At 29.4% G+C, this 12,737-nt stretch overlaps 1 protein-coding gene across 2 annotated transcripts; it reads right to left on the bottom strand.

Annotated features, from left to right (window-relative positions):
* Positions 1 to 3,451: 3,451 nt before the first annotated feature.
* LOC114307705 (flavin-containing monooxygenase FMO GS-OX5) lies at positions 3,452 to 11,717 on the bottom strand. 2 transcript variants are annotated; one of them, XM_082916588.1, is made up of 7 exons: positions 11,153 to 11,214; positions 9,630 to 9,700; positions 8,809 to 8,961; positions 7,937 to 8,019; positions 6,603 to 6,738; positions 4,076 to 4,249; positions 3,452 to 3,715 (listed from the first exon to the last, which is right to left on the bottom strand). In XM_082916588.1, exons 3-7 carry the CDS (start codon positions 8,950 to 8,952, stop codon positions 3,557 to 3,559), a joined length of 696 nt encoding a protein of 231 aa, XP_082772714.1. In that variant the 5' UTR covers positions 8,953 to 8,961; positions 9,630 to 9,700; positions 11,153 to 11,214; the 3' UTR covers positions 3,452 to 3,556. The 2 variants fall into 2 exon arrangements, with proteins under 2 accessions (XP_082772714.1, XP_082772713.1); XM_082916587.1 differs by lacking the exon at positions 9,630 to 9,700 and having other exon boundaries at positions 11,153 to 11,717.
* Between the last annotated feature and the right edge of the window lie 1,020 nt (positions 11,718 to 12,737).

Raw genomic sequence — 12,737 nt, 5'->3', positions numbered from 1 at the left:
AAAATAAATAATAATTAATGATTGATCTGAAATATAATTAAATTAAAATTAGATTAACATGCTAGGAATTGCAATAAATAATTAAAATTAAATTAGATTTAAATTAATAATTTAGGATTAATTGTGATTTAAAATATAATTACAATAAAAAGGAATTACAATAAATAATTATGAATTTAAAATTAATTATGATTTAATTGAATTAATATTAAAAATTATAAAATTATGTGTACGAGATAGAAAATAGAAAGAAGATAACAAAAAAAGTCGTAGGGTTTGAAGTTATTAACGTCATTTTACATATATAGTTAACGGCGTTAAGAAATACACGTTTAGTCTAAAAGTACATAGTGACTTTCTAACTATATTTGAATCATAAAAGGTAAAGTGCTTTGGTTTCAAAACACAATGGGCCCGTTTGTTTTGGGAGATAGAATGGAGGGGATTGTTAGTGAGGGGATTAATAGTGAGGGGATTGTTAGTGAGGGGATTGATAGTGAGGGGATTAATAGTGAGGGGATTGATAGTGAGGGGATTAATAATGAGGAATTGTTAAATTATTTTTATATAAAATAATAAAACAAATAAAAAAATATAAAAAATTAAACATTATATTTAAAAAAAAATTCCCAATATATAAAAAATAAAAAAATTTCTAATCCCCTCACTATTTTCTAATATCATCTCTACCTCCTCCTTACCAATCCCCCTTCCAAGGGTATTAGCAATACCAAGGGACTAATAGTCCCAACCCTTTCTCTGCAAACAAACAGGAACTTTAGTAATACCTTGGTATTACTAGTCCCAATACCCTCCCTATAGCCCAAAACAAACGGGACCAATAGGGCAAAACATTAAAGAAAAAAGAGAGATAATAAAAATGTTCAATCAGCAATTTTTCTCGCGCCCCCACTTTTCTATCCAAAAATAAATGTATCACCTTCTCGCATGGATGGACCCACATATGTCTGGCCTCTTTTTTTTGTTTTATTTTTTATGATTATTATTATTATTATTAATATTTTGGTAAGGGCTCATTAGACCTTAAAACAATCGATAGTTAGAATGGGTTTTAATTTGATCGAAGAGAGGTTTTTTTTTTTTTTTTTTTTTTTTTTTTTTTTTTTTTTTTTTGGTAAATGAGAGGCTTTGATTTTGTGGAGTGTTTCAAATTTAGTAATTTTAAAAACAAAAATATGGTTGAAATTAGCTAGTAAGGTTGAGTTTAAATAAAAGAAAGGTAATTAGTAATCACATCTTCAATTGGAATATACATATATATATTAAGTCATATTATTCATTTTATGCATGCATAATAACAAAGTAAATGTTTAGTTTTAAGTATTAAACTAATGTCCAATGAATTATAATAATAAATAAATAAATAAAAGGGACATTTACACACATGTCTTAATTTTTGAATTTAACTAAGATTTTTTAGACCTTTAAGTCCCATTAAATTTTTAATAGTCGGAATTACCTTTCAAATAATGATGGTTCATTATTTATGATTATCTAACAAAGAAACATGATGATTTGACATTTATTCTGATTTTCAAAACTTTAAAATATCAATTTTCAAATTAAAAAAATTTAAAAAAAATTATGTGCATTTTTAAAAAAAAATTGAAAAAACTAAATTATTTTTGGGCAAAACTGAAAAATTTGTGTTTATAAAGAAACATGATAATGGAATATTGATGCGCAAAAATGAAAATAAATAAATAACTTTAAAAATGAAAAAACGGATAATGTTCTCAGTTTTAAAACTGAAAAAATTGATAATATTCTCAGTTTTATTAAATAGTTGAATCAAACCAATAAGTAGAAGGGCAAATACGTTTAATCTCATCTTCTGTTTTTTTTTTCATCAGTTAGTGAAACAATTATCTAGAACATTACTATGCAAAATTGATCATGTTCTTGGTCTTAAAAATTGGAAAAAACTGATAATATTCTCAATTTTATTAAATAGGACTTAATAGTTCAAAAAATCTTAGATAGAACTTGAGTTACCATAACATTTATAAATAAAATTTTTAGGTAATTAATTCTAAATAAAAACTAAGAACCCACTCAATTTTTTCACTAATAAAAAATTATTTTTTTAATATTTACCCAATGTTTTAGTTTTTTCAACAACTTTTTTTTATCATAATTTAAAAAAAAAATTACTTAAAAAAAACCATTGTTAAACCAGTTCAATGGTTATACTAGAATAATAACAAAAACGAATCTAAACTACAATATTAATTAATGAAAAATAATATGGTACACACTCTTAAATATGCACATGAAAAAATAATATAATTTTATATTTTTTGAGTCATAACTAAGCCTTCGTTTGGAATGTGGGTTGGTTTTTTGATTGTCTAGGGCTAAAAAGCCTAGATTGTGATGAGTTTTTTTTATTATTTTTTGACTTGTGGAAAAGAAAAAATGAAATAATTATAGTTTGGATGTAACATTTTATCTTATTGACATTTTAACCTATTTTTTTCTTTTTGTGGCTAAAATAGCCTGAAACCAACATTTCAAACATAGCTTAAAAATAAATAAAAATATCATAACTAAATACAACATGAGAAATAATTAAAGAACTCATAAATTATAACTAAAAAATAAAATTATATGATTATGGACATATCTAATATAATATAGCTTTTCTAAAGATGTGTATGTTAAAAGTTTCCGAAATTATAATCATGATTGGATAGCATTTTTTTAGGCTCTATTAGTTTTGAGAGATAGATGTTAAGAATGTGATTGAGATAAATATAGGACCTACTATATGTTATGTTTATTTTGAAAGATTGGGAGGGGATTTTTAATTTCACAAGATTAAGATGGACCTTGGTGTTGGAATTGAGATGGATGACGTAGAGGTGGTATTAGGATATTAGGTTATTAGTCCTTCTGCTTAGGTTATTTATTTATTTAGTTTTATATGTTAGGCATTTTTTTTTAACATTAATGTTTAATATTTTTGTATTTTTTCTTAAGTAAAAATCATAATTTTATTTGTTTTAATATTTTATATTTCTTTTATAGGATAATAATTTAACAATTTTCATACTAACAACTATCATCAAAATAAACACAATTTTATTTAATCCATTCACTATCAATCATCTCTATTCTACCTCTAAAAACAAACGACCATGCATTCTATCTCTGAAAACAAACGAGGTCTTAAAGAAGTTTACAAGTACTGAAATCAATTTAAATCAAAATAAAACAAATAAAATTTTAGGTTATTTACACTATGACCTTCTCAATTATTAACAAATATTATTTTATTTCATTCATGTATGAATTCATACAATTTGATACAATTTGATTCCTTCAATTACAAAAGTGTATTGCTTTTACTCCTTGCATTCAGACCATCTCAAAAAAATTTGTATTTATACAATTTTTCAAATTAAGGGAATTAATATGTTCGGATTCATAGACAAAAGGGAATTAATTGATATTTACTAACAATTATGGTTCTTAATGTCATTAACCCTAAAATTTTCTAGAAAATACATAAATTGCAATAATGACGCAGCAATCATGCCGCAACACGTGTCAAGCTTTCAATATCCAGTTCATCCCTAAAACTTTCCTTTCCCAAAATGAAGCACATAACAATTTGACTAAAAATCTGTGTCAGCCGTTGATCTGGTGGTGGTAATCCTACTTGAGCCGCTAGCCAGTGCATGTACCCAAACTGCCATTCATCAAATCACAAAAAAAAAAAAATAATAATAATAAAATAAAATAAAATCACCAAAATTTATTTTTTTTAATTATAACAGCTAATCCTTTATATTTTAATCTCTTATATTTTAATTTCAATTATAATGTCACTTTTTGTTTATAGTTTTACTGCAGTTTACCAAAATGAATATACGTATTACATGCGACATTTTTTTGGAGATTAATTAGAAGTAAAGAGATTAAGTCACTCACATATAAATTATTATTTCTAATATACTAATACCACCTCTTATTTGTATCAGTGTGGATATTTTTTTAATTAAGCAAGAATTTGGAAAAATGATAAGTAGAAACTAGGATGAGAATTAACCTCAAATGGATCAAGAAGATGGGTATGATGCTTGGGAATTTGAGATTCCTCCATTTGGAGGTAATGTTGTTGAACATCAGCTAGCATCTCCTCTTCAGATGGCAAAAGCAACTTACCAGATAAAACCCCTGCTATCCACTTTGATTGTAACTCCATAAGAAGAAAAGTTACACCCTGATTCACATTGCGAAAAAAGTTTGCAATTTGCTTTTAACACTATGGATTAAAATATGGAAAAAAAGTGTGCGAAACTAGAGAGATTGAAGTGAAATTCAACAAAAATCATATGGATCACTTGTTCTAAGAGAAAAAATTTCATGTTTACCTCCTATTTCTCAAAAATCAAATACTCTAGTCCTTTAAGTTATATCAATTTTACAATTAAGCTATTCGAATAATGATAAATATTTGACTCATGTTGTCACTTGCCGTCAACAATTGGAAAAAATTTGCCAATCGTATATGTTGGGGCAATCCCACATCGCTTGAGAGGGACACTTGCAACCAACTTATAAGCGTACCGGCCCCCTTCATCTGTCAACATGCATTTTTCCCTCTTCCAGGGAGGAACAAAACTGTGAGGGGGCAAGCTCGCAGTGGCCCAACCCCAAAACGGACAATATGTTGACACGCCGCGAGGGACCAGGTACATGCATTGCCACTAGAAGGAGGGCTTTCGGCAAACTCTCCCGCTGTTCGCGGCCGAGTCCGTTAGGGGTTATGTTGGGTCTATCCCATATCGACTCGGGAGGGACTCCTCGTCTACCTTATAAGTGTACTGGCCCCCCCTCTATCTGTCAACAGGCTTTCTAGAAGCAAGCTCAAAGCGGCCCCCAGACCCCAGGAACAAAACCGTGAGGGGGTAAGCTTAAAGCGGCCCAACCCCAAAGCGGACAATATGTTGCTCTGCCAGCTGAGTTGTTCCAGCACCTCTCCCAGACAACAGGCCTTCTGGGGGTAAGCTCAAAGCTGCCCAACCCCAAAGCGGACAATATATTGCTCTGCCGGCTGAGCTGTTCCAGCACCCCTCTATCTGTCAACAGGCTTTTTAGGAGCAAGCTCAAAGCGGCCCAACCCCAGGAACAAAACTGTGAGGGGGTAAGCTCAAAGCGGCCCAACCCCAATATGTTGGGGCAATCCCACATCGCCTGGAAGGGACACTTGCAATCAACTTATAAGCGTACTGGCCCCCTCCACCTTGTAAGAGGCCTTTTAAAGCCGTGAGGCTGATGGGCGTCGTTTCGCCACCTCGCCAGAGCAGACAATATCTTACCGGGGCACGAGAAGCCAGTCACGTCAGTTTGGTGGCCCATGCAGGTCGTCCGGCAAACTCTCCCGCTGTTCGCGGCCCAGTCCGCTGGGGGGTTATATTGGGGCAATCCCACATCGCTTGGGAGAGACACTTGCAACCAACTTATAAGCGTACTGGCTCCCTCCACCTTGTAAGAGGCCTTTTAAAGCCGTGAGGCTGACGGGCGTTGTTTCGCCACCTCGCCAGAGCGAACAATATCTTACCGGGGCGCGAGAAGCCAGTCACGTCAGTATAACTCTTCTTTGGATGGAAAATGAAGCGTTGCTTGCCTATGTTTAACATCTTCACAAGTGAAAAACAACTCTAATTACGATTTGGAACCTTATTATAACCCACACTTGTGGTTGTCTCTCATGTGTAGAGTTGATGTTCATAAGCAAGACTTCATTATCCCTCCAAAGAATAGTCTTGGGCCTAGGTCAAGCGATTTTGTCTGATTGTAGAAAACAGATAACAACATGGGTCAACTGAATACCAGTTCGAATAGTTCATGTGTAAAATGATATAATTAGAAAGCCACAAGTCTAATTGATTTTTCAAGAATAATTTGAGAAATAAATGAAATTTTCTCTTTTTATAATTCTAACATGAGAAAAACGCCAAGGACTGTTAATGAAGGGATCACATTAAAACTCAATTATATGAGATTTAAATTGATAAATTTAAAACTACGGGAACCAATTACTTTGTTCAAATTAGTGGAGCTAACAATATAATTTATTCTTCACAATATTTTAAATTGTGAACTAAAGACAACAAAGCATATACATTGAAGACCATCATGTAATTAATCCAAAAAATACTATAATTTAAACAGAAAAATATTATGTGCATAATTATAGGGATCAAAATAGAATTAAAAAAAAAACTATAGGACCACTAGTATAATGACTAAATTACACTGGTTGTCTATATAATTTCTTTTGAATTTCACGTTGATCTCTCTAGTTTTGCATGTGATCTTTTTTAGTTTAAAATCATAACTATAAATTCACATTGTAAGAAAAGTAAAAGTGTAAAGTTTAAATTGTTCAAATTAAAAATATGAGAACAAAATAAAATTTCACTCAAAATACAGAGATCAACATAATTTACCCAATAAAAATGAAGCTTTTTTACAAGACTTTTGAAAATTTGGGAATTTCATGTAATAAGAAATCATTTAAAAAAATGACAACAATAAAAATATAAAAAACAAAAGAGATTTTAACTAACCCTTTCTGGAATTCCAATGAAAGAGAGTGAAGGAGCAAGCTTCGGTGGGAAAACATGTTTGTATAAAGGTCCAACACGTTTATCCTCAACACTTACAATTCCATTTGTTTTCAAAAATGGAAAATTGTATTTGTACCTACACAAAAATGAAGCAAAAAATAAAAATAAAATAAAAAGTTAAATTACAATTTTCACCATTCAACGTTCATTCAAATTTCACTTCACTCTCTTATATTATAATAGTAATGATTAGGTCCTAAAATTTTCGGCCTTCGTTTGAAATGTGAATTAACTATTTTAACCTGGAGTTAAAAGTCTCATTTGTGATAGGCTTTTTAGATTTTTTGACTTTTGTGGGGAAAAAAATAAAATATTTATGGTTTGGATGTAATATTTTGTCATATTTAACTAAAATAGTCAATTTTATCTTATATACTCCCTCGGTCCCAAAATAATGGTCTATTTTGGGGAATCCAACTTTTTTTAGTAGTACAATTATTACATTTAAAAAAAGTTGATTTTCCAAAATTATCCTTTTGATAGTACATTTTTTGAGAATATCAATGTCATAATTACACTTTTTATATTGTTTATTAATTTAAAAGAATGGCAAATAGGAAATTTATATTATTTTTGTACTTAATTTTTGAATAAGGACTAATATTTTGGAACAATAAAAAATAAAATAAGGGACTAATATTTTGAGACGGAGGAAATAACTATTTTAGGCCAAACATAGCCTCACTCTTATTTTAAAGTAGTCCTCCCGTGATTCACCGTTAAAAAAGCTCGACAAAATGTATCTCACCTAATGGTTAGGTGAGCAAGTTCTCAAGGTGTTAAAGGAAAAATATTATGAAACAAATTTACACTCTTTATTTCTGAGCCTTTCACTTCCATTTTATTTTGGATAAATTACAGTATTATTTTTTATAGTTTAAACACGGTGTCACTTTAGTCCCCCTAATTTTAATTTAAATAATTTGAATCTTATACTTTTGATTTTATTGCAATATGATCCTTTCATTACTTACCGTCATAATTTTTATAGTTTTGTATGCGATTTTTTTTTTTTTCCATTTAAAAATGTTAATGGAGGGACGACATTACAACAAAATTAAATATGCATGATTCAAATTAAAACTATGAAAATTAAAGTGAAACTTTACTCAAATTAGAAGAGACCAATGGTTTAATTTACCCTTTTAGTTTTGTGCTTCATGTTTCAATTTTTACATTGAAACTCAAATTGAAATTTAAAATTTTAGTGGTTGTAATTAATAGATAAAGAATCAAAGTAAAGGAGGAGAGTCAAGAAGAATGATGGATCATACCCAGTGCAGTGGAAAATGGTATCTGCATGAACATAGGATCCATCTTCAAAGGCTACTGTCCCATCTTCACAAACATTCACTATCTGTAATAAAGTTCAAAATCAGTTGGACCATAACCAGGTCAGTGGAAAATGTTTTATGAGGCATGCTTGGTAAATGTCTCTTTGGGAAAAAAAAAAAAAAAAAAACCTTCAGAATTTGATCATTGCAGCAAAATAAACTTTCAATTTTTAATTTTATCAATTTGAACCTTAATCTTTTGATTTATTTTTAATATAAACTATTTACTTATTTTTGTTAAATAAAACTAACAAGAAAATGATATTTTGGCCACTAAATAAGATGTACATAAAATGTCTTAAAAAAAACTGTTGTTGAGTTTAATGACTAAAATATTATTTTTGGGTCAATTTTACTTAATGAAAAGAGGAAAATGGTTTAGATTAAAAAAGAATCAAAAGATAAGGTTTACATTGACAAAATTAAAAATTCAAGATTTATTTTATTATAATGGTTAAACTTTGAATTTTTTTTTTAAATTTTTCCATTTTTTAAAAAGAAACGTTACTATACGTTTCCAAAATATATAACCCAAAAAAAAAAAAAACACAAAGAATCCATGATTAGTGAGGTAGCTATAGTAGGGTGGCTGTTAGTGGTGGTCGACGAGGGAGGCAAAAAAAAGAGAATGAAAACTTGTTTCGAAAATATTTTTCTTGATTTTTAATTTTTTTTAAATTATTATCTTTTTTTTTTTTTTGATGAATTGAAAACAGTTTCCAAATTTGTTTTTGTTTACAATTTTTAATTTAATAATAAAACCCCATTACCAAACATGGCTTTCATTGGATGTCTAAGAGAGACCTACCTACCTTTGAATGCTGCCATATGTTGTGATGATTGTCAAGCTTTGAGACTTGAAGATGTTGAGGTGATCTTGATGAAAGGTGAACTTCTTTGGCAACCGTTGCAATTTCTCTTGATATATCAAATGCACTTGGTCCATTTCCAATCATAACCAAAACCTATTATTATTCGATGGAGATTAAAATATTTAGTAAATACTTGTTGATCAACTGAATTCATAGGAACTTCCAACTAAGGCCTCGTTTGGGAATATATTGGTAGTAACCTTTTAGCTTGTTCAAAAAAAAAAAAAAAATGTGAAAATAAATAGAGAGAGTAATGTGACAACTTATAGTGACTTTTTAATTTTTTGGCTAAAATATTTAATCCCCAAACGAGACCTAAGTAGTTCAAGGGTTCCTTCATAAAGGGAAATTCTATTATTAAAAAATTAAAAATGAAAATATATAATACTATATTTTTTAAATATTAGCTTTTTTAAATATGAGATATAATGAGGTGTGTTTTGTTTTAAGAAAACGACTTCTATTCAGTTTGGGCTTGAATTGGGCTAAACAATTTAAGAATCAAGATTGTCCTACATAAGCAGTTTATAGCAGATATTAGTCATCACATTATATCATACAATCAAGGAGAAATTATCCATCAATTGTCCTATAAAAAAATAATACAAAATCATGAAAAAGTTTATAATTTTAATTGTTAATATATATATATATATATATATATATATATAAAGTTTACCACTTATATGTATTTAAAAAAAATAATAATAATACTGATTTAAATTTCCCCGACAATCAAAAGCATAATAGTCATCACATACCTGATTTTGATATGGTTTTGGATGACGATAGTTATGACTATGCACTTGCTTACCAGGTCATTTCTCGATACCTGCCCAGTAATTTAGTTGTATATATTATCAAATTAATAATGAGAGATAAATAAATCATCACAAAGGATATCAAACTCTTCCATAGGAGTTGAATCTAATACATCACACTATAAAGTGTGTTACAGAATCATTAAACCAAATGTCTTGAATGTAGTTTGAATAATTTGAATAGTTTATTTTGTAAAATTAGATAAATTCGATATAATCATATAATGATTAATTTTTGATTAACTTGATCTTGCATATTTGTCAAAATATGATACATGTTTGATTGTTGGATAAAGATGAGAGATAAGGTCCGGGTACAACATGTTTTTTAGTTGGATGTTTGTTTACAAAGTATTAAAAGTTTGGATAAATTCGGTCCTACTATGGAAGATTAAATGAAAAATATGAAGTATTACAAGAAATTGAATGAAGTATTCGGTCCTATATAATTAAATAATTATGTAGAAATTGAAGTATTACAACTCACATATACATGAAAAGGTTTAGAAATTTAATTATTAATATATATAAATTTTACCATTTATGGATAATTTATTTTCTACACATACACCGAATAATATTTTCTTCAAAAAAATAATTATATATTTTTATCTCATTCTAGTCAAACATAATATTTCATTACCTTTATCAAATTATTTCATCTATCACCTAATTTCATAATATAATTTATCCCAACAATTCTATTAATAATCTCATTTATAATTCAATCTCATCTAAAACAACTCTACATTCAACTATCGCTAATAAGTAATGTTATATAAAATAAAAACAATTTGCACATCATATAAATTTTAATAAAAAAATATTAAAAAATATTTAAAAATATTTGTTTAGGTTGACATTTTGCATATGTAAAATAAATACTAAAGGCACAAATATGTTCTCAATTTTTTCTGTCCGTTTGTCTTACTATAGTCATTTACTGAGTAAGACAAAACTATTTGTCCGTTTGGTTTTTTGGCTAAAAAGGTAAGTAAAAAAAACTTGTATGTTTGGGATGACTTTTTGGCTAATTACGAAAAGATGTGCAAAAAGTAGAGAGAAAAGAGAATCTTTGACTTTTTGGTATGGGTTGTTGGCTTTTTGGCTAATTTAGTAACTTTTTGACTAATTGACTAAAATAGCCTCTTGCCAAACGAGGCCTAAATCCATTAAATCACGCTTTAAAATTCACCAGTTTTAAATTTTTTACAAAATTAAATATCGAGATTTTGATATTATGAAATTCTAAGATGACCTTTGGGACAATAATTAACAACGTTAAGTATCTAAAAATTTACTCAGAAAAATACGCAAATTACATCATCGAGATTGATTTCAAATATGAGTCTCACTTCAGTTCACAAAATAATTTTCCGAGTAAATTTCTAAATAAATTTTCTTGTCTACTAGTTTTTTTTTTTTTTTTTGGGAAAATAATTTTGGTAAGAAAATTAGCTAACCTGGAAGATTGGCCGCTTGAGGTTGCGTGTTGTGACCATTGCAAACCACTACTGCCTCAAACACCTCTTCCCGATTCGACTCATTCGTCCTTGACTCAACAACCCACTCATCATTCCTCAAGTCAACCCTCTCAACTCGGACGACTTCAGTTCCAAACCGAATCAACTCAGTGATTCCGAATTCCCTCGCAAAGTCGTTGAGAAATCTCAACACCTCTTCGTGCCTGGGAAAATTCCTTCGATCTCCATTTTCTCGGATGCCAAACGGGTAATCCGAGAAACCCATGAGCTGTCGAGGGAGATTGGTGCGAAGCGAAAAGTAGAGACTGCTGTGAACGATCTCTCTGTTTGAGTCGAGACCGAGTTGATCAGCCTCGACTTGTGGGTCGAAGACCCATGTTCCACCCAGTTGGTCGGCTTTTTCGAAGATCGTGACTCGGTGGTTTTCTCTTTGAAGTTCACGGGCGGCGATGAGCCCCGCCGCACCGGCTCCGATCACCGCCACCTTTAGACACGGTCCCATATTATATATTGTGTATCTCTATGTTTTGTCAAAGAAAGTGACAAGGAATGAGAATGCTTATGGAAAATTATTGAAGTATTTGGGAGTGGGTTGTTAGACCTTACGTGTCTTGTTTCAATTAATTGAATTATTTATTTTGTTGAGTAACTTGGGTGTTTTGTTCACAAAAAAAGAAAAGTTAGAATAATACGTTAATTTTCATTTATTTAATTTATCGCGTTTGTTCTTAAAAAAATATATCACAATTGTGTTTTTAAAATTAAATTATTCATTTTTTTTTTTACAAACGCAATAAATTGAATAAGTTACGATTATCAAATCGATTTAATTTTTTGTATAAATAAAATAAGAAGTGCATAACAAAATAAATGATTCGAATTATCGATATGGGTACAAAATCATCCAATCTAGATTTGGACTAAAGGGATTCCACGTCCAATTTGATTTATTGTTATTAAGTAGTTAAGAAATAAAACATGACACATTTAATAAATTGTAAAATTTTTATTTGTCAGGATAACTACATAGATGACATTAGGGGTGTTTAACGGATATTTTGATTCGTTCAAACCAATTGAATCGAACTTAACTGATTTGATCCGCTGCATTTGAACGGATGCATGATAACGAGCAGACGACTGCGAATTGATTTTTTCAATCCACCTAGTTTTGGACGGATAGCATATTCAAGATTTCTTTAGCCGCAGCCAAACCGCCAAATCGTGAGCACCCCTAGTAATTTGTAAGACTTCGTTTTTTTAATTTGTTTAGATATTCTATTTGTGTTTTCACTTGAAAAAAAGTTTAGATATTCTGTTATGTTTTCAATTTAGAAATCTTTTTATCAAATGGCAAGTGTTGATATTTGGTATTTTTATGTAAAAAATATAAGGTTTAATTTTGTCATTTAAAAAAAAAATCAAATTAAATAGTTTTTGAATAAAAAAAAGTAATGAATTAATTTTAATAACGCATGATTTTCTTATATGTATTTATTATTGGTATTTGACAATTTACGTGATAATCTTTTAGTTATGTTGAGTTGGATTGTTATCCAAAAAA

The sequence above is a fragment of the Camellia sinensis genome, chromosome 2 (assembly GCF_055761805.1).
Source record: "Camellia sinensis isolate YWXY chromosome 2, ASM5576180v1, whole genome shotgun sequence".
In the NCBI taxonomy this organism is placed as follows: domain Eukaryota; kingdom Viridiplantae; phylum Streptophyta; class Magnoliopsida; order Ericales; family Theaceae; genus Camellia; species Camellia sinensis.
Note: the sequence above shows the minus strand (reverse complement) of the source record. Positions and strands in the feature narration are given on the sequence as shown.

Bases quoted from the DNA above. Each gene is read 5' to 3' on its own strand.
- LOC114307705 (XM_082916587.1), bottom strand. From the start codon at position 11,191: ATGGTCACAACACGCAACCTCAAGCGGCCAATCTTCCAG. The intron at 8,962-11,152 runs GTTAGCTAATTT...GAATAATAATAG, and splicing joins TCAAGCGGCCAATCTTCCAG to GTTTTGGTTATGATTGGAAA. The intron at 3,716-4,075 runs GTTAATTCTCAT...GATGAATGGCAG, and splicing joins ATCTTCTTGATCCATTTGAG to TTTGGGTACATGCACTGGCT.